This window comes from Talaromyces rugulosus, chromosome II, assembly GCF_013368755.1.
Source record: "Talaromyces rugulosus chromosome II, complete sequence".
Lineage (NCBI taxonomy): Eukaryota > Fungi > Ascomycota > Eurotiomycetes > Eurotiales > Trichocomaceae > Talaromyces > Talaromyces rugulosus.
This window is the reverse complement of record NC_049562.1, coordinates 1,521,060-1,540,092: the sequence shown is the minus strand read 5'-3', so window position 1 is coordinate 1,540,092 and position 19,033 is coordinate 1,521,060. Positions and strand designations below refer to the sequence as shown.

At 50.5% G+C, this 19,033-nt stretch overlaps 8 protein-coding genes across 8 annotated transcripts; 4 read left to right on the top strand and 4 right to left on the bottom strand.

Moving 5' to 3' along the window:
- Positions 1 to 1,514: 1,514 nt before the first annotated feature.
- On the bottom strand, positions 1,515 to 2,242 carry TRUGW13939_02999 (uncharacterized protein; the record flags this gene model as incomplete). The annotated part of the gene is made up of 4 exons (XM_035486185.1): positions 1,515 to 1,607; positions 1,658 to 1,723; positions 1,778 to 2,022; positions 2,095 to 2,242. 4 exons carry the CDS (start codon positions 2,240 to 2,242, stop codon positions 1,515 to 1,517), a joined length of 552 nt encoding a protein of 183 aa, XP_035342078.1.
- A 3,827-nt stretch (positions 2,243 to 6,069) lies between these two features.
- Positions 6,070 to 7,971, top strand: TRUGW13939_02998 (uncharacterized protein; the record flags this gene model as incomplete). The annotated part of the gene is made up of 5 exons (XM_035486184.1): positions 6,070 to 6,082; positions 6,138 to 6,788; positions 7,213 to 7,390; positions 7,452 to 7,645; positions 7,709 to 7,971. 5 exons carry the CDS (start codon positions 6,070 to 6,072, stop codon positions 7,969 to 7,971), a joined length of 1,299 nt encoding a protein of 432 aa, XP_035342077.1.
- A 187-nt stretch (positions 7,972 to 8,158) lies between these two features.
- On the bottom strand, positions 8,159 to 9,424 carry TRUGW13939_02997 (uncharacterized protein; the record flags this gene model as incomplete). The annotated part of the gene is made up of 1 exon (XM_035486183.1): positions 8,159 to 9,424. The coding sequence occupies one exon, from the start codon at positions 9,422 to 9,424 to the stop codon at positions 8,159 to 8,161; it is 1,266 nt and encodes a 421-aa protein (XP_035342076.1).
- Positions 9,425 to 9,798: 374 nt separating this feature from the next.
- On the top strand, positions 9,799 to 11,245 carry TRUGW13939_02996 (uncharacterized protein; the record flags this gene model as incomplete). The annotated part of the gene is made up of 2 exons (XM_035486182.1): positions 9,799 to 9,924; positions 9,980 to 11,245. 2 exons carry the CDS (start codon positions 9,799 to 9,801, stop codon positions 11,243 to 11,245), a joined length of 1,392 nt encoding a protein of 463 aa, XP_035342075.1.
- Positions 11,246 to 11,937: 692 nt separating this feature from the next.
- TRUGW13939_02995 (uncharacterized protein) lies at positions 11,938 to 12,293 on the bottom strand (the record flags this gene model as incomplete). The annotated part of the gene is made up of 2 exons (XM_035486181.1): positions 11,938 to 12,209; positions 12,269 to 12,293. The coding sequence occupies 2 exons, from the start codon at positions 12,291 to 12,293 to the stop codon at positions 11,938 to 11,940; spliced, it is 297 nt and encodes a 98-aa protein (XP_035342074.1).
- A 702-nt stretch (positions 12,294 to 12,995) lies between these two features.
- Positions 12,996 to 13,755, top strand: TRUGW13939_02994 (uncharacterized protein; the record flags this gene model as incomplete). The annotated part of the gene is made up of 2 exons (XM_035486180.1): positions 12,996 to 13,328; positions 13,387 to 13,755. The coding sequence occupies 2 exons, from the start codon at positions 12,996 to 12,998 to the stop codon at positions 13,753 to 13,755; spliced, it is 702 nt and encodes a 233-aa protein (XP_035342073.1).
- Positions 13,756 to 15,061: 1,306 nt separating this feature from the next.
- On the top strand, positions 15,062 to 16,300 carry TRUGW13939_02993 (uncharacterized protein; the record flags this gene model as incomplete). The annotated part of the gene is made up of 1 exon (XM_035486179.1): positions 15,062 to 16,300. One exon carries the CDS (start codon positions 15,062 to 15,064, stop codon positions 16,298 to 16,300), a length of 1,239 nt encoding a protein of 412 aa, XP_035342072.1.
- An 849-nt stretch (positions 16,301 to 17,149) lies between these two features.
- On the bottom strand, positions 17,150 to 18,548 carry TRUGW13939_02992 (uncharacterized protein; the record flags this gene model as incomplete). The annotated part of the gene is made up of 2 exons (XM_035486178.1): positions 17,150 to 17,815; positions 17,874 to 18,548. The coding sequence occupies 2 exons, from the start codon at positions 18,546 to 18,548 to the stop codon at positions 17,150 to 17,152; spliced, it is 1,341 nt and encodes a 446-aa protein (XP_035342071.1).
- Between the last annotated feature and the right edge of the window lie 485 nt (positions 18,549 to 19,033).

The window sequence follows — 19,033 nt, the reverse complement described above, 5'->3', positions numbered from 1 at the left end:
TAAGAATGACTAGAGGGCGAATTGAGGGTTATTTTTATTTTATTTTATTTTTTTCTTTCTCAAAGTGCAGTCATTGACAGCCATATATGAAGCATGGGATATGCCTTATTGATCATTAAATACCAGTTGACATGTAGTATTATGTACATTGAATAAATTAATACATAGCTGATTATCAACTGTGAGCATCAGCTTACTGAGATATCAATTAATTGCCGTTTTGATCCAGGACGTCTATATATATACACTGAATCAATATCGACAAAGGTATGTGTATATCGTTATGTTGAACGTTCCGGCATGGCGATTTCCGCGTATCCAACCGCATACATTCTCTGCGAGACTTGTTCTGTAAAGCTTGAGAGGTCATCTCATTCAGCATGTACCAAAAATAAAAATACATATAAATAAACATCTGGGAATTTGGATGTTGGACGTACCGTCTCCATTTTCCTTGCATACCTAACAGGATCTGTTTTGCTTTTTGGTTTGTTTTTTCGTTCTGTGTAGACTGTATTAATTTTTTTTTTTTTTTTTTTTTTTGGTTTTTAGTTTTAGGGGAGTGTCAATATATGGATTGGAGACTTTCCGTGGATATTATCATAGTCTGTATCTGTGTCTGTATCTGTGTCTGTCTTGGCTGGTACATAGTTAGGGTTTGATAGTATTTTTTTTTAACTGATTTGGAGTTTGTAGATTTGGGCCAAGTGTTAAATTATTTTTTTTTTTTTCAAGTGTTTTAAATGGGAGTCGAAGAGTAATAGCGAGATTGAAGATGGACTTGGTTTAAATACCTATATCATCAGTTCAATGTTCCATTGTTCTCGTGGGGAAGGAAAATTTGTTTCTTTGGACAAGGTATGTACAAAGCACACACAAAGGTTGTTGAATTTGAATAGTGTCAGACATCAAATTGTACATGTATCATTTCTTGTTTTTTTTTCTTTCTTTCGAAGATCGATCACTTTGTCGGTACAAAGCGGTGTGCTTCTTCTGTCCTTTTTTTTGTTTGTGTAGCGAACAAAAGACGATTGTTGCTGCAGTCTATTGTCTCTTATCTTCCAGAGGTTGGGTTGATAGAATCAAGACGCCTACTCAGCCTTGCATACATTCTCAAATCCAGATACAATAGACCAGAGTTCATTCTTAATAAAGTAATAAGGGTTGATATAATTTAATGTCCCCCATCCAAAGATACAGCGACGAGAACAACGGCAGAAAAATAAAAATTTCAAGGGTGCAGACTTCGTTAGGGAGATAAAATGAAAAGAAAAAAAAAAGAGAAGCAAAAAAAGTGTTTCTAGGGGGACGAGCGAACCTGGCAAAAAAGCGATCCTTTTTTTTTTAAAAAAAAAAAAGAAAACAAAACTGCCATTATCACACACATAAACACTCCACACATGCACCAACACCTGTGTCTCTCTTTTCTTGACAACTTGCTGATTTAAAGCAGACTTTTTTTTTCAGCGAGATTATCCCATACATACACACATGGAGCCCGTCAAAAAAGTTCTCTAATCACGGCCAGTCTTCCTCAGAGTCTCGGCAAGCCATTCCAGACCTTCATACAGACCGTCACCGGTAGTGGCACAAGTGGATTGGATGTACTAAGAATGGTTAGTGGTGAATTTACCAACGGGCAGGAGAGGGGACATACCCAGGCACGGCGTGTCAAGCTCTGCAGACCCAGCTGCTGGGTGATTTCGGCGGGGCTCATTGCATTCTAGAGCGAGTTAGCCAGGATCATTACAAAATAAAAGAGAGGGGCAAAACGCACCGGCAAGTCCTGCTTGTTGGCGAAAACAAGGAGAAGAGCATCGCGGAGTTCATCCTCGTTCAGCATGCGCTGCAGTTCCTCTCGGGCCTCAACGATACGGTCGCGATCGTTGCTGTCGACGACGAAGATGATACCCTGCGTGTTCTGGAAATAGTGTCGCCACAAGGGACGGATCTTGTCCTGACCACCGACATCCCACACGGTGAATTGAATGTTCTTGTATTCGACAGTCTCGACGTTGAACCCTGGTGGGGAGGTCAGCGGGCGACTCGGTAGGGGTAACAGGGTGGGTGAAAGGGGGGGGGACGAGCACTAACCGATCGTGGGGATGGTGGTGACAATTTCACCGAGTTTCAATTTATACAGAATAGTGGTCTTTCCGGCAGCATCAAGACCGACCATCAGAATACGCATTTCCTTCTTGCCCCATAGTCGGTCGAGCAATTTCGATACCACCAAACCCATCGTGGCGGTGTTCGGAGGGGAGGGGGAGAATCACGGGCTGGAAGGCGAGCGAGAGAGAGAATGGTTAGCGACCGCAAGGAGGCACACACACACACGAGGCAGACGTAGACAGATCGTAAAGGAGTAATAGGAGAAGGGGGAGGAGAAGCGGAGGCGATAAGGAGATGCAGGTTGAGAGCCTGAACAAGCAGGAGGATGGATAGAGAGGCTAAGAGTGGGCTCGAATGTTTGACCGAATTGTTGCAATTGTGGGGGCGCGTGTTCTCTTTTTTTTTTTTTTTAATCTTCCTCCTCCTCCTTCTTCGACCGGGGACCAGGCGACAGGGCGACAGCGGGGGGGCGATGCAGGGGGAGCGACAGGAACTTACAGAGAGAAGAGAACAGGGGTGGTAGAGCGAGAGTTGTGAGGTGAAGAGAGTCGATGCAGTGTTGTTGATGGCTCAGTTCGTGTGAAATTTCAGGCCAGGTCACGAACTGCGGTGGCCAGCGTAGTCTCGGTCACTAGTCCCCTGAGCACGTGCCGACAATACGTCCTGTATCGGTTCGGTATCCGGCCGGTATCGTGCCTGTGTCCCCGGCTGTATACTCGGTACGAATACGTATTTTGTATACTGGCTTCGATCACTTGGTCTAGAGCAGGTGTTCTCTTGGCTGGGTATTTCTCTCCTGGCAGATGTTGTACCCAGCACCAGCAAGCAGAAACAGCCTATTTATGGGTGCTATTCAATGCTGCCTGTTGCCACCGGTAAAAAGGACAGCTGTTATCAGTTGCTTGCTGCCTGAGGCTGCAAAACGGCCGTCTAATCTCAGTGTGCGCCGCCATTGGCCCGCGTCACCCGTGGACCCACCCGGTTCCATGGCTGCAAGATAACTATACTGTACTCTATACTCTGTTCTATACGGAGAATATACTTGGCATCATAATGCATCATGGTATCATATTGTCTCTCTACATATCTACCGCCGCTTCTGCGCCATCAGCTCCCGCGACCGCTCGCGAGACGAGCTAAACATCGTCCGCGTCACCGACCTGTAGATCGTCTTGCCCTCGACCGTGTCGCTAGCATACCCAAATATCCATAGCAACCCAATCGACAGCACCATCAGCACTCCAAACGTGATCCAGTACGCCCGCATCGACAGTGAGTCGGCCACGTCTGGCAGCTGAATCGAAAAGTACGCCGTCATCAGACTAACCGGCAAGAAGAGGATCGTGGCTTTGGCCAGCAGGATCGTGATGCGAGTCAGCTTTTCCACCGCTTGCGAGTCTTTGAGCGCGATCAAGTTGAAGTTCTGCGAGACGTCAGAATTACTCCTATCATAGCTATATAGAAGGTACCAAAAAAAAAAGCAAGGGAAATACCAAAAAAGTCAACGTCTCCTTCTCGGCCAGACACGCCTCAATCTCGCTCAGGCAGTACAGCCGAATCCGGTCTGCCAGTCGTTCGAACCGCCCAACTGCCGCCGAACTCAGCTGGACCCCGGCCATATCGTCATAGCCATCGAGGAGACTCCCTGCGCTGAGCGATAGATGATGCCCGTCGCGGTAGTCTGCTTCACTGAGAATGCCTACGTTTCGGTGATTGTTCCCTCGCCGAGCTTTTGCCTCGTCGCGCAGTAGACGCTGTCGTTGAAGGATCCGTGTCACCACAAGCTCGTAGCTTTGATACAGGCGCTTCAGAATAGCCAGGCGTCGACCGAGCCAATGCAGGTCATCCACCAAGTCGACCATGGGTTTGTGTAACATATCCATCCTCTGTATCCGGGTCATCAGTCGAGAACAGTCTCTCGTTACATAAAAGACTTCTAGTCATAACTCACCAGTCCGTCCAGCATCTCGCCGTACATGTGTTCTCTGCGAGCCACCAAGCCATAGCTAGAAACCCAGTCGTCAAAAAGGTAATACAAAATCAGACTCGGCCCGTCTTCTTGCTTGATACTAGCCTCATCCTGCTCGGAATCAGAAAAGTGGCGAACACGGACTGTGACCAGAGACTCGCTATCTGACCGGGACGCATGATGTCGAGACACTCCGGAAAAGATCGAGATGATATTCCGCCTTGCCGCGCCCATGATCGCTTGCTCTTCTTGAACGGTGGGCCGGTAAGGGCCTGGAAATGGGTTCTCTTGAATGGAGATGATCGTTCCTATAGCAGTAGCCTGATTAGAAGTGACCTGAGAATCTGTTTTGTAGATTACTTGCCGTCATCACATAAAACAATCCAAGTCCACAGCCGTTTCCCATCAGGTAAGCCTTTGCCATTGCTGATCGTCTTGTTGCCAATCTTCACCGTGTAGAGCGAATTATAACCAACACAAGTATCTACATTTTATTAGCAGTTGAGGGTTCATGCCATCTTCTTCACACTCACATTTAGGCCCATAATCCACCGAACAGAAATGCCAAATATGATTGACGATGTGGGAAAAGGTCAGTCCACTTCTTGACAAAGTCTCCGTGCTTGCCGTCTCCGGGTCGATGGTGTCCAGCTGGTACGCTCCCTCGAGGTCATCAACAGGTAGTTTCGTGGCACTGGCTCCTTGCTCGCCCTCTCTTCGTTCTCGGGCACGTCTCTCTTGCTCTTCTGTCTCTGCAGTAGGGGATTTTGATTGCTTCACCGGGTCTGTGCATAACATTTTGACTAGTCGGTAGGACAGACCATATTGCTGTGCTAGGACCTAGTTGCACTGTCTGTTAATGTTGTGAGACAACCAGTGAAAGAATAGACATACTCTGATAGACTCTTTCTGCGTCTCGGGAGCCCACAGATGGCTTTCAAAGTCAGTACTATTGTTTTCACAACACACACCGAGCAAATTAAACCCAAACTTACATCCATCTGGTCCCAAAGATTTTTGGTTTCTATGCTTGCCGGTCAGTAACTAACCACAAAAAAAGAAGAAGAAAAGTCTGACCGTTTCATATGACAAAGCACCAAACTCATCCTGATCCAAGTTGACCGCACACCACGCGTCGTTGTCGCCAAAATCTAGGACAAAGTTCTTGGTATCAGCGTTCACTAGTAGCTTCTGGTAGTGCTCGAAATTGGCGGCATCGTCAATGTCCTTGAACCGGTCTGCGAAGCTCGGGCTTTTGTCGTTCACATGTATGCTCTTGTAGTATTCAGCAGCAGCCTGTGAAGCAGATGCGCCTTGTCTGCTCTCCATGTCGTGTTTGTGTCTTGTTGTTGTTTTTGTTTTAGCTTAACCCTACCCGGTAAGTTATAGCGTCAGGGGTAAACCAGCTGAAAGGATGTTCAGCACAAACAGCAGTGCAGGAGGAACAGCCTTTTTAAGACCGAGCAAAAACTTGAAAAAGAATATATTCCCAAGCTCCCAAAGCTGGGTGAATTATTATTGACGTTGTTATGCCAAGGCCAAGGTAGAGGTCAGATGAGGCTGTTACACTCATCAGCTGCCGGCCGCAGGCGCCCGCGGTACCGCCCCGATTGGCGCCTGGCTGCGGAGTCACAGGTCACGCATTTGCATTTCCCAAGTACTATTTACAAGTTGCGAATTCTATATTTATTATGTTATGCTTCTGATGGACTGTTTGTGTGCCTAGTGACCGGGTTCTAACATGAAGTCGGATGCCGATCTAAATATGCCGTCTGTTTGCCTGCTTTTCAATAAATATTTCGTTTACATCCATGTCAGAAGATGTTGCAGCCTAGCTCAGGACTTCTTTAGTAAAAATTATCTAAGCCTCAAATAAAGACCAACTGAATACAGCCTAAAAACAGACGAGTTGGGACTGGCCTGTTAAATACGACTTTAGGTCAGCCACCACGAACCAATCAGAATGTCAAGTCTCGAAAGTGCACATAATGTCGTCTTTCAGTATGAGTCATCTTTGTTGCTACAACTCCTATAAATATCAGTTCGTGATGGACAGCTCAACCTACCGAATTGAGACCACAAGACCAGTTGATTGCAATCGCCGCCATGGCTGATGTTTATCTCGTCCCGAAACCAGCTCAAAGCCAACCATCTGATATCTCGTTGCTCATCGAGCGCTACAGGACAACACGTCTGACAGCGCTTCAACTCGACCCCGACGCTTTTGGATCGACGTATGCCCGGGAAATCCAGTTCACCGACGAGATATGGCTCTCTCGTCTTCTGAACCCTCTTAGCAAAACACTGGTGTCTGTTGACGTTAAGCCTCCACCAACGGAGCCCGTGGATCTCGCACGCCACGAATGGCTCGGCACAGCGACGATACTCGGGCCAAAAGTTCTTTCAGAAACAAAGGGCTCGTCTCTGTGGACTACATACACTCGCGACAACTCCAACGACCCGCCTGACTGGCCAGCGGTGAAGGACAGTAATGCCATCTACATGATAGCTGGCGTATTCGTCCATCCCAGCCGTCGCCGGCAAGGTCGCGGGAAACGGCTCATTCGGGCTGTAGTAAGCACAGCGACAGAGGAGGCGAAGAGTGCTGGTGCATCAAGGGTCACCATCCTGCTAGAAATTGAATCGGAGAATCAAGTGCCCGATCGTCTGTATGAAAGTGCTGGGTTTTGGGCCGTTGATCGGGAAGGTACGAGTCGCCGGGGCATGGTGTGGGAACTCGACTTGGCCGTCAATTAATATGTGTATTCCTCTTCTTCTTCTTGCGTTGTGTTTGTCATTATTATTGTAGAAAGTTGTCGAGTTCGTTGAGTTGTGAATGACCTCCTCCCGAATATAGTCTAGACCTAGCATCACGTGAGACTGCGGCAAAACTAAGCTTAGGGCATGCGGATCCAAATACGGAATAGCGCTGCCGATTCCCACAAGCGGGGAGAATCACCGGTTTTTTTCTCTCTCTCTCTCGAATTCAACGACATTTCAGCGCAGAGCCACACCATAAGGATCAAACATTCTTCTGGAAGACTGTAAGCCATCATGTCTAAAATCACAGTCGGTACGTCGTCTTTCTTCTCAACATATTCCGAAACAGCCCGTCGTCTAACTGTCCACAGCCGGAGTGCGCCAAAATGTCCAACAGCTTCTGGAATACTCCCAGAACGAGAAGAAGCGTAACTTTCTCGAAACCGTCGAGCTCCAGATCGGCCTGAAGAACTACGACCCCCAGCGTGACAAGCGTTTCTCTGGTACCATCCGTCTGCCCAATGTTCCCCGCCCGGGAATGACCATTTGGTACGTACCTACGAATCTGATCGAGCTTCAGTCGGAGGGGAAATAATACTAACGGCAACAGCGTCATTGGTGACCAGCACGATCTTGACCGTTCCAAGCACTTGGGAATCGAGTCCGCCTCCGTTGACGACTTGAAGAAGCTCAACAAGAACAAGAAGCTCATCAAGAAGCTCGCCCGCAAGTACGACGCCTTTGTTGCTTCCGAGACTCTGCTCCGTCAGATTCCCCGTATCTTGGGTCCTGGTCTTTCCCGAGGTGAGTCTTTTGTCTTGAAAAAAACCGGTTATTTTCTACGATATGCTAATAATCCCCCCTCAGCTGGTAAATTCCCTACCCCCGTCTCCCACGCCGAAGACTTGGAGGCCAAGGTCACCGAGGTCAAGTCCACCATCAAGTTCCAGCTTAAGAAGGTTCTCTGCTTGGGTGTTGCCGTCGGCAACGTCGGCATGACCGAGGACGAGCTCATCTCCAACATCATGTTGGCCATCAACTACTTGGTCTCTCTGCTTAAGAAGGGCTGGCAAAACGTTGGCAGTCTTGTCATCAAGGCTTCCATGTCTCCTCCCAAGCGTCTCTACTAGGTTCTGTGCTTGATTGCATTTGGATCTGTGTAGACTCTGGAGGAAGACAAGGATTTAAAAAAAAAAAAAAATCTCGAGGTTTTATGTTATAGGCTTGATATAGTTAGTTAGGTCTTGTACACACGAATCTTATGAATTTCATCCTCCTAAAATACATCTTCTCTATTTTTCGTATTACTACAGTCGGCTATTGCATACCCTCCATCAGCTCTGTCTTGTCCAATATCATTCCCCTCATTCCAATAAACTCGCGAAGATTCTCCCACTCCTCGCCTTCCTCCTCTCCTCTCCTCAAAACATCTTTGAAGCCCCATGCCACGGCAACTTTGTCGAGAGCAGCCCTTTCCTCCTCTCGTAACCACCGGTGCCGCAGTGGAATACCAGACGACCATACCACACGCTCCATCTGGTCGTTCGCTGTGGTGATTGCTATCACGCCCACAGATGAAGTAAAGCCAATGTAAGCCAGTGTTGCAGTGAAAGCGATCCCCGTCGCCATGCTGGGGTCCATGGTATTCTGCAAGCTAGCTGCCCACGTCGCAACCACATACGACGCCAACGGCGCCGCGACCAGTCCGCCCAGAGGCACGCCGGCCTTTTTGAACATCTTGGCGCGGTAGAATGCTGGTGCGCAGAAGGTGGTATCGATGATTGCGAGAGCTAAAGGCAGGTTTTTTTGCGACAGAGCCACATCCAGCGCCATAGTTGCCAATTCCGACGGAACGGCATTCTTTACGTCTGCTGGGTTCGGCTCGCTGAACTTGATCGGCGACGTGCCGGGCTGCGGAATCGGCTTGTTGGCGAACAGAGAGAAGATGCGAGGGAAATGGTTGCCCCGTTTCAAAAGCGACTGGATTTTCGTGTAGAGCTCGAGGGTTTCTGTTGAGATGAACACCTTGTCGTTTAAAAGCAGCTCGTCGACCATGTCCGATATGGTATCTGTAGCCCTGCGCCGCTGGCCTTTATCGGGTCTTGCGGCATGGGCTTCGGCCGTGTCGGCAAGGTCCAGCAGTGAAGATGTCGCATTCGACGTCCCCTTTTCTCGCTGCTCGGCCGGATTGGCGTAGGATTCCACAGTCTGCAGACATTGCTGCAGCAATGCCACTACTTCTTCTTCGGGGGCTGCCTTGTCTGCCTGGACTATCGACTGGAACTTTTCCCGAATGTCATCCACAACACGGTCTGCGCCTGAAGACGAATTGGCAGTCTGCGCAAGGGAGTTCAATCGGTTTGTAGCAGTATTTGGTGAATTCGGCGTCAGTTTTTTGGCATAACTCCGTCTGAAATCGGGGTTGCGAGGTTGGTAAACAGCGTGCTGCTGGGTTTTTCGCAGCGGCTCACCCTGAAGCTTGGGCGATGCGGAGAGCTCGGGTCGGGTCGAGAATTGGCAAAACTGGCAAATGGGGCCTTGCACTCGAAGCGTCCGCTGGGGACGTATAGCGATTCCCCTCATTGTGTTGGGTATGTGGATTCACTGTTGCGCTGGAGCATTATTGATGATGTCCACAGTAAGAGCGGCCGCCGGCAGCCACTCTCTCGGCGCGGCGGGCAAAACGCTACCGCCTAACAGCCCGACGTCAAGCACCGCCACAGGGCTGCTCCGCGATAACAAGTCACTGGCTCGTAACTACATTCGTTGACGCCTGTCAACTCTGCAGCATCATCATCTCCTCCAATCTCTCTCCCCATCGATAATCGGCCTCGCCACCCCGACCTTTCTCTACCCAGGCTGTCCACCTGCCGAGCAGGCATCTGTGGTTTTGTCGTCGTCTTGCTATCTCTCCTCTATATCCATACGTCGCCCATTCGGCGCTCACGACTCACGAGATGCCTCCTCCGCCTCCTCCGCCACCTCCCCCTCCTCCAGGCATGGGAGGGCCTCCTCCTCCGCCGCCACCACCGCCTGGAGGTAGTAAGTCTGCTAAGCCAGCAAAGGGCGCTACCCAGGACCGAGTATGTTCTCTCCACCGCTGACCCTGTGCGTTTTCGGGGTACTGACACTAGACAGAGCGCCCTGTTTGCAGATATCACCAAAGGAGCCCCGCGGCTAAAGAAAGCCGTCACAAACGATCGATCTGCTCCGTTGGTGGCCAGCGACAATAAACCCAGTGCACCTGCAATTGGGGGGGCGCCCGCAATTCCTGGCATGCCCAAGCCGCCGGGCGGTTTAGCACCTCCAGTCCCATCAGCAAACCGATTAAGGAGCAATAGCGAAGGAAGACCTGGTGCGAGTGATGGAGGGGATTCTGGGGTAGCAGCTGCCCCGCAACTGGGCGGTCTTTTCGCTGGAGGAATGCCGAAATTACGAAGTCGTGGTGGTGGTGTGGATACCGGTGCCAACCGAGAATCATCATCATATCTTTCAGATTCTGAGGCTTCGCGGCCAAAACCACCAACTGGATCAGCACCGAGACCAACGATAGGAGCCCCCAAACTTCCGGGGTCACGCCCGCCTCCTGTGCCCCCTAGTGGAGGGGATGGGCCGGCCGTGAACCCATTGGTTGCGAATCTACGAAAACCGCCTCCGCGACCTGCATCACGGCCATCGTCTGCAATTTCAGCAATCTCTTTCAAATCTGCTCCAGAAGTTCCCCCACCTCGAGCTCCTCCTCCTGTCCCAGGCTCTTCAAGGCCCCCGCCACCTCCTCCCACAGTCTCGTCAAGGAAGCCGTCAGGAACGGCTCCAGCAGCTCCTCCTCCCCCTCCGCCGCCGCCTGTCACTTCTACGCCTCCCAGTGCTCCTCCACAACCTCCATCGAATGCGGCGCCCAGACTTCCCCCATCTGCGCCTCCGCCACCCCCGTCTTCGGCACCGTCTATACCCAACGGTGCTTCACCAGCAGCGTCCATTGCTGTGCAAGCTGCTAGAAATGCCTTTGGCAATTCACACGCGCCATCAGCTCCCCCTGCACCTCCCCCGCCACCCCCTGCTGTATCAGCGCCCTCGTTACCTGCAGCTCCTCCCCCTCCACCTCCACCTGCATCACCTCCAGCTGCTCCTCTTGCTCCTCCACCACCACCTGTTTCAGCGCCGCCAACAAGGTCGACGTTGGACCCAAGCGCGTATACGCTTACAAATGGAAGCTCTAGTCCGGCATCTCACACGCTGTCTCACTCGCCGTCTCCAGGACCTACCCGATCTGTCCAGGACAATCGTTTCCGATTTCAAGACGAAAGCCTGTTCCCAAAGCCTCGACCGTTTGCCGGCGGAGTTCGAAGATACCGTGCTGGGCGAGGCAGCAGTGTTCCGCTCGATCTTAGTTCGATAGGTTAAATAAACCTTGTGTTATAAGTTTGTTTCTCTGTTGCTTTTTACCCGCCAGACCTGTTGTTCATTTCAATTGTGAAGCATTGGCTAGGATGTTTGTATAGCATGTCGAGAGAGTGTGTCTTTTTTTTTTTTCAGTTGGCATGTGGGATACCCGGTGATACCTGGTCGTGGCATTTCTATATAGTCTTCATATCAATAAGTGCTGTTGCTGACTTGGTTGTATATTGTCACAAAACGCAAAAAGTATCCGATACCTTAGCATCAAATTATGATTTATCTACATTTATTACGAATAGAAAATAGTATAAGGTGCAGCTAACATCATTTTTAAAATTGTTGTAATTTGTATCTTATTGAAAAAGAGGATTGATTACCTCTGGGATATCATGTTATAAAATGACGTACAAAAAGAACCTCAAAATTTCTCTTTTAAAGTAGAAAGAAGAAGAAAAAACCCCGTAACTCCTAATGAATCTTTTCTCGTTAATTGTTGATCGGACGTGCTGCGATGTTGGTCGCCTGCAGGTTTCGAGCCGGTGGAATGGATGATGACAATGGTCGCGCGGTCGTGTGTTTTTTCAACACCGCGAAGATGGACCATCCCTCTTGATCCAGTGTTTGTTTCTCTTGTTTTTCAATGAAAAAAAGAAGAAAAAATATTCCCTTGTATAATGGGGCAAAAAGCCTTCCTCAGATCAAAGATTTTTCGTCCCGCGTATAACCTCCCCTTTGACCTTACTCCAGTCTACATCGGCGTCAATCGCCTCGTCGATCTCGCCGCAAACCACCACATTATCGCCGCGAATCAGGTACAAGCCATGTTCAATCTCCGAGCTGGGTTCCGGGTCATCTGCGGTGCGAATGATGCGTTCAACGGTCTGCGTGAGGACGAGGTTTGTGAGCTGGTCTGTCGAGAGCAGGGTGCCGAGGAGGGTGCGGCCGTCCACGGTGATGACCAGGACTTTTTCTAATTGCTTGCATTAGCTATGACTAAAAAACCAGGAGAAAAAAAAAAAGAGGACGCACTGTTGATGTACGAGGTCAGGGACATGGTGAGCTAGGTTGGAGCAAACAACGGACGAGCTTCTGCCGCCCGAAGCTGGTGCTGGAGGGGGGAAGAATTCTTCCTTTCGGTGCTACCCCGCAGCGAGAAAGGTATAATAAGAAAGGAAAAAAAAAAAGAACAGGTCTAAACTCAAGGTAATTGGTCGAGACGCGAAGCAGAAAAGAAGAAAACAGGAATTCGACGGCGATGAAAATACAACATTTGAAGTTGAAGAGAGAGAGGGAAACAAAAAGGATATAAATTATGGAGCTTTCCTTACCCCGGCCAGCCCGGCCCCGTGATTGGGCCGGCCGGCGCTGCTGACTTTCCCAAGTTTCCCCACGCTGCGTGTTTTCGTGAGCGATCAGCCTTGAGGCTGATGGAACTTTGTGCGTCTTGTCTGTTTTCTTTTTGTTTTTCTTTCTCTGCTGTGGTTACTTTTGTGGACTTGGTTGACTACAATACATCTTCGGGCTTTCGATCTCACTTGGTCAGCCGCATCGACCAGTCTGTTTATTTCCTACCGGATTCGAGGATGTAGATCTACGCTTTTTGAGTATTCAGAAGTTGACATCCTCATTCAATATATTTTGTTTTTCAGCCTCATCTGTGTCGTTCTGTGCTGTGGAGATTGAACGTTTCAAACGACAGGTCCATGCGTTTAACCTTCTTCGGATATATATATAAAGTCAAACCTACCAGAGCTCTATGCCGGAATTGCTGGATATTATCTACCCCTGGCCTGTTGTCTCCACGCTCGCTCTGTACCTAGGAGTTGGCGACCTGATCCAGCTGTCTCGAGTCAGCACGGGCTGCCGCGCTGCGCTGCATGGCTTCCCACGGCCGCGTCCCGACGACGGCGCTGGAGACTGGATCCGGGTCCGCGCGGAGATTTTTATTGGAATGCACCAGAGCTCGTACTGGCGGAATCTGAAATCAATAGCGCAAATGTCCTGCGCCGAGGCAAATCATCGGCGGGGTTATCGCGCGGAGCTGTGTCGGTACTGCTCGATTCCGGTGTGTGACGCATGCGTCGTACGGGTGCGTGGTAGTCTGGAATACCCCAATATTAGGGACTCTAACTAACTGCAACCCATAGGAGTCATTTGGCCAAGGGACCAGCGCGTGGCGCACGAGAACGCGGCATCTCTGCGTCGACTGCTGGGCAAGTGGCACGCCTCACAAGAACCGTAATTTCAGCAAGCCGCCCTCGGCCACAGTCAAATACAGCTTTGCCCCGGGAGACGGAGACTTTTGTCGGTGCACGGCAACCGATGGCTGGCTTTGTGCTGGCTGCCGCAAGAAGCAGTGCACCGATGTCGCTGCCCAGCGCGAGAGGTGTTTTGGCGAAGGGTGCTCGAGGCTGGCCGGGCTTGAGAAGGAACGGCGCAGCGTGTGTTTGTGGTGTGATATGCCGTGTGTGGTCATTTCGACGACCCGGGCGACGGGGATTATCCAAGGGAGGTGAAGCAATTGTAGTTCTTCTTCTTCTTCTTCTTCGTCTTCTTCTTCTTCTCCTTCTTCTTCTTCTTCATCATCACATATTAGCGATGTCTCTTTGGACTAAACGTCATGTTGGTTCAAGGTGTGTTGTATCGATTGAGCAGTGCATATTCATATAGCGAGTATATTCAAGATATCCAGGGAATGCCATTTTCACCAATGTGACTTGTTGTGTAGTCGGAATAGCAGTAATGGAGGGTGAGTTTGTTCTGCTGTTGATATCGATTCATTGCGTCTTTCCTATTCCGGAAGCCCCACCCGCCCCACTTTATTGGATTATGTCACGATGATGTGGGGGCCTTTCCTGCGAGACTACAGAACATGTTTATCATTATTGCAAATTACTTGTTTTGTCGATTTCTTTGCATGCAATCAGGAATCGAGCACTGAGTGGCAATACAGTTAGCTACAGATAATCATAATAATATCAGTATAGGGCATGGTTTGTAGCCGCGGTGCCCATGTCCATTGATTTAAATTACGTCGCTGCTAGCACCAACATTCCTGAGCCCACCAGTGACAAGCGACAACAGACCAGCGGCCAACACGTGGCCGAGTAGCGCCACTGGCGCCTGTCACTTTGCGAGCCAATCCGGAGCACATACCGTACACACTGCTGGTAATGTAAATAAGAATAATATTCGAATAATCCTCATGGATATACTGTTATGGTCGAGACTGTCCGAGTTGAAAATGGCCGAATGCGGCTAGCGCGGGTCCGGTGGTGCAGCACTAGCGGCGGCATGCTGGGGCCAGTGCACCAATAGCGTTGTGCGATGGCCCCTTTCTGTGGGGCTGCCCCCCTCAGGCGGCCCTGTTGCAGCGTTTACTCTGAAACCTTCCTTCCCCTTGTCGCCGGCGTCAGGCGTCAACCTCTGTCTTTCTTCGTAGTCACCGTGTCTGCGTTCGGATCACAGCAGCCCCTCAGTCTCTCTTTCTCTCTTTACCTCTCTGCTCTCTCCTCTCTCTCCTCGCCTCGTTTTCTTTTTTGTGTTGTTTCTTTTCAATTTGTCCGACAATTCGCCCCAATCGCCCTGCTGACGCCCGTTTACTGACCGGCCCAATCCGCCCACCACCACGCCTGCATTATTTGGAACTGTCGGTCAATCGTGCAGCTGTTTTCTTCGAATCATTCGCCCACAAAACTACAGACCGCCTTCGTGTGTTCACCACTGTCCTCATTGTACCCTCCATGCTTTCCAAAGGCCCAGGAAGTCGTTGCGTGCAACGTCCCAGGTTGTCTTAAATAGCAGGAGTAGAGCCGCACCACGATGTGGTTAGCCCGGGGCGTGCAGTCCGCCGTCTTCTACTATGCCACATGCACCCCGTGTGCCACTGCGGTAGACCGGCGACGGAGGAAGAGAGACGCTGCACGAGCCCAGAGGGAACAGGCAAAGTCGACCGTTATCGTCACCGATCAGCCGCGCCCGTTTGCTCAACCGACTCCGTTCAGTACCAATTCCGGATGGGCCGAAGAGATCACCCTGGGCCCTGGGCCCCCGACTCGTCGCCATCGTGCGAAGAACTGTCAGAGTGATGGCATGGCGCCGCCGAGATTGTCCGCCACCTCGAGCACGACGATCGAAGACGGACCGCCATCCGAGAGGGAGAAGACGCTAAAGGCGTCTTTGGGAGAACGCTTCCACTGGACTCGATACCAGCGCGAAGATGAAGTGCTCTGGGGGGAAGAAGGGGAGGAAGAGGAACAGCAGCAGTCGGCCAGGTTTCCCGGCCGCGCTCGAGCAGGAACAAGCCACTCGAATAAATATTATGTCGGTCGCGCGCCGCCAGTGAATGACTTGCACCCGCCAATTGTCAGTGGGCCGACTAGTCGTGCCGAGACACGATGGATGATGCAACCACCGCCGACCGCCAGAGTCATGGCCGGAAAGGCTAGGCACGATTCCGTCCGTAAGAGCAAAGCGCCAAGTACACGCAGGGCAGCAGCAAGACTTGACATAAAGATTGAAGAGACTGCTGAGGAATATGATGATCTCCAAGAAGGACAGTCGATTCCGATGCCAGACCGGAAGAGTTGGTTTGCCGCTGGCACGAGTCTCAACAATCGCAAAGCGACCGACAAAAAGCGCCGGCCGCCCCCGGTCGCAGTGATCAAAGACTTTGACAGAGACTATATCAGCTCAGAGGCGCTCTCTGATTGTAGTCCTCGTTATCCACCGGCGGCAACACTTGCATCTCGACCAGAGTCGATGGCTCACATCCGTCACGCCTATGACGAGTGGCATCTGCCGATATCGTCAACCCGTTCTGATTCGCCATCGAGTCTTGGATCGGATTCTTTCCACTGTCCCGACACACCGTATTCACGACCAGAGTCGAAGCGTACAGAAGATAGCGGCAAAGCTTTCCGCTCGCCATACGACAATATCGCCAGCCCCATGGGACGGCCTGACGACAAGGGCATTGAAGCCATCCGCGTCGAAGTGGACGAGCCAAAGTCGCGAGAGCAAATGAGACCGTTGAAATGGCGGTGGAGCTTCGATGTATAGGAGCAGTTCGTCGCTGGCGATGATACTGTTTATCATAACCTATCTTGGCACCCGCTGTCCCGCCAACTACATACTCTCACCTGACCAAAACCCCTCCTTACATCCGAACCCTTTTAGGGCATGTAAATTACACCACATTGACCATAGTACTACTACGTACTACTACCACACTCACTGCATATTCCTTTCACCGTCATCATCATCACTTGTGAAAAGTACCACCTTTCCCCCGCCTTTGCGACTCGTCTATCCTTTTTACCTTTTTTTCTTCCTTTTCTCTTCAAATCTGCATCATTTTGTGACATATCTTTAGCAACCCTACAGCAATGGCGTTACATTGGGAGTTTTCTTTCCGTGGTCTGCTCGTTGCTGTTGAACACAGTCATCGGAGGCAACCCTTTTTTTTTTATTTGCCTTTTGTCTAGTCTTTTTTTTTTAATCCTCGATGTACATAGAAAAAGGTCGAGTTGTTTTGAAGTGTTAATTTTTTTGTTTTGTTTTTGCATTGTATTCGCACTAACTAAGGCTGATTGGCCTATAGATAGAAATCGAGTTTGGTTGATCCCTAGTTTGATTACTTTTGTGTGTATGGCCAAAATAAGGCAGACTAAATGTAGATGGAAACTGGATTAACAGATCAATAGCATTTTTTTGCACTCGCTACTACATATTTATCAATTTCATAACTCGTCGATCGTGGTATAAAAACACAACGAAACAAAAGCAAAAATCCACCCCTTTTACATACTATCCCTTCCATACCCAACCAATCAACCCAATAAACCAATTAAAGCAATTCAATAATTACATACAAGAAACAGACAGAAAATAAACCACAAAGTCCTAAAACTACGGCGCAAGTAAATCGCGCACACTCATGCCCATCTTGCGCTTGCGTGCCGTGGCTTCAGCGGCGAGAGACGACCGTTGCGCGCTCTCCTCGACACCTCCGCGACGGTCCATATTTAGCATTAGCAGAGCGGCGCTGGCCTCGTGGTCGATCATGCTATCATTCTCCAGAGCGGTGGTGCCGCTGGTACTGGTGCTGCTGCTGGCATAGCTGGAGGAGACGCTGTATCGGTGGTGCTGTTGAGGCAGGATTGCGGGCGAAGGGGTTGCAGAGGCGAGTGGTTGTGAAGGTGCTCGCCAGCTGTTATTGTTGTTATTATTATTATTTTGATATTGCTGCTGGAACTGTACTGGTCCCAGAGCTGGGGATGGCAGGATCGGGTAGTATGATGAGGACGACGAGTCAATGGATTGGAATTGGTGTGTTGTAGTAGGGCCAGTGTGCGGTGAGAGGGCAGGTGAGGCAGCCACAGACGAGGATGCCGAGGATGCCGAGAAGCATTCTTCGTCTGCTCGCTCGGTCATGACCAGTTCGGGCGATGTGGGCGATGGAGGGCCTGGGGGTGCTCTCATGATTGGGGTGTTGGCGGTACTGTGCTTGCCGCTCGAGGCGCTTTTGAGTTCGGTGATGCATTCTTCGAGGTAGTTCATGTAGTCAATGCTTGCCTAGAAAATCTGTTAGAACTGAAAGGTAAAGAAAGATAGAGAGAGGCAAAGTACTAACCTGAAGAATAGCGAGTTTGTGCATTTCCTGTCCCCGGCATGCAGGAATCATATCTTTCAGGGTCGAAAACTCCTCGTTCATCTTAGACCGTCGGCGACGCTCAATCAGACTGTGTGCCGTCTTGCGTGCAATTTTGCGTCCTGCAGCCGACGTCGCGCTGGGCTGCTTCTTCTTGGAGCCATTGGCATTGGGCTGTTGCGATGTAGTAGCAGTAGTAGTAGTAGATGTATTGGCAGCCCCGGCGGCGGTTGGCTTTGAGCTGGCGGTGTTTGATTTGCCGGTGCTTTTTGGGGCTGACTGGGAAGCACTACCGGCAGCACCGGCAGATGACGATGACAAAGTCTTGGGCTTCATCTGGATAATCTTCCTGGTCCTCGTCGGTGGAGGCGGCAAGTTGAACTCGTCCAGGGTAGCAGCAGCTCTCTTCGTGCCGCCACGAGACGAAGTAGTGCTCATTCGGCGACCGCCGATATCAGGCGATGCTGGCGAGACGGGGGTCTGGAAGACTACAGAGGTTTTGCGACTGTTGCTGTTGCTGTTGCTGTCGTCGGTGACAACAGGACTCAAAGCAGCGGGCGGCAGGGCAAACGAGTGCTCAGACATGCTGTCGATTGGACGGTCTTTGATATGCAGTTCGCCCGAGGCAGCAGGAGTCGGTGGCAGGCGAGGGGGCATGTTCCTGTTTCGTGGGATTGAACTGTGCTACAGACTGGTCTGTTGATAAGGGCTGATGATGTAGATCACCAATGGGATCATAGATATAGCAAAAGTGTAGATAGCGGTTGCTTGCAGGCTGGCAGACAGATAAACAGACAGGCAGGCAGGCAGCTGGAGATGGAAATGAAGATGAAGATAGACGTCTGCCAGTCTGACAGAATGAAAGTATTATAGCGAGAGCACGCATGCGACGATAAAAAGTGTCGCGTGCCTTGTGCTCGCAGGGTCGCCGCTGATTGGCGGGCGGCGGGCGAGGCTCTGGCCTGTAAAAACCGGGCTGCCAGGCACGCGACAGCCGATTTCCGCTTGGGGCCTAGCGCGCCTGCCGTTCCGTGGCGACGGCCGTGGGGCAGTCGCTCTTTCCTCATTTGGACAGTATCACGTGCAAACACACACAACACCGTCAACATCGTTCTTCTCTCTACTTTCTCTACAGGGACAAT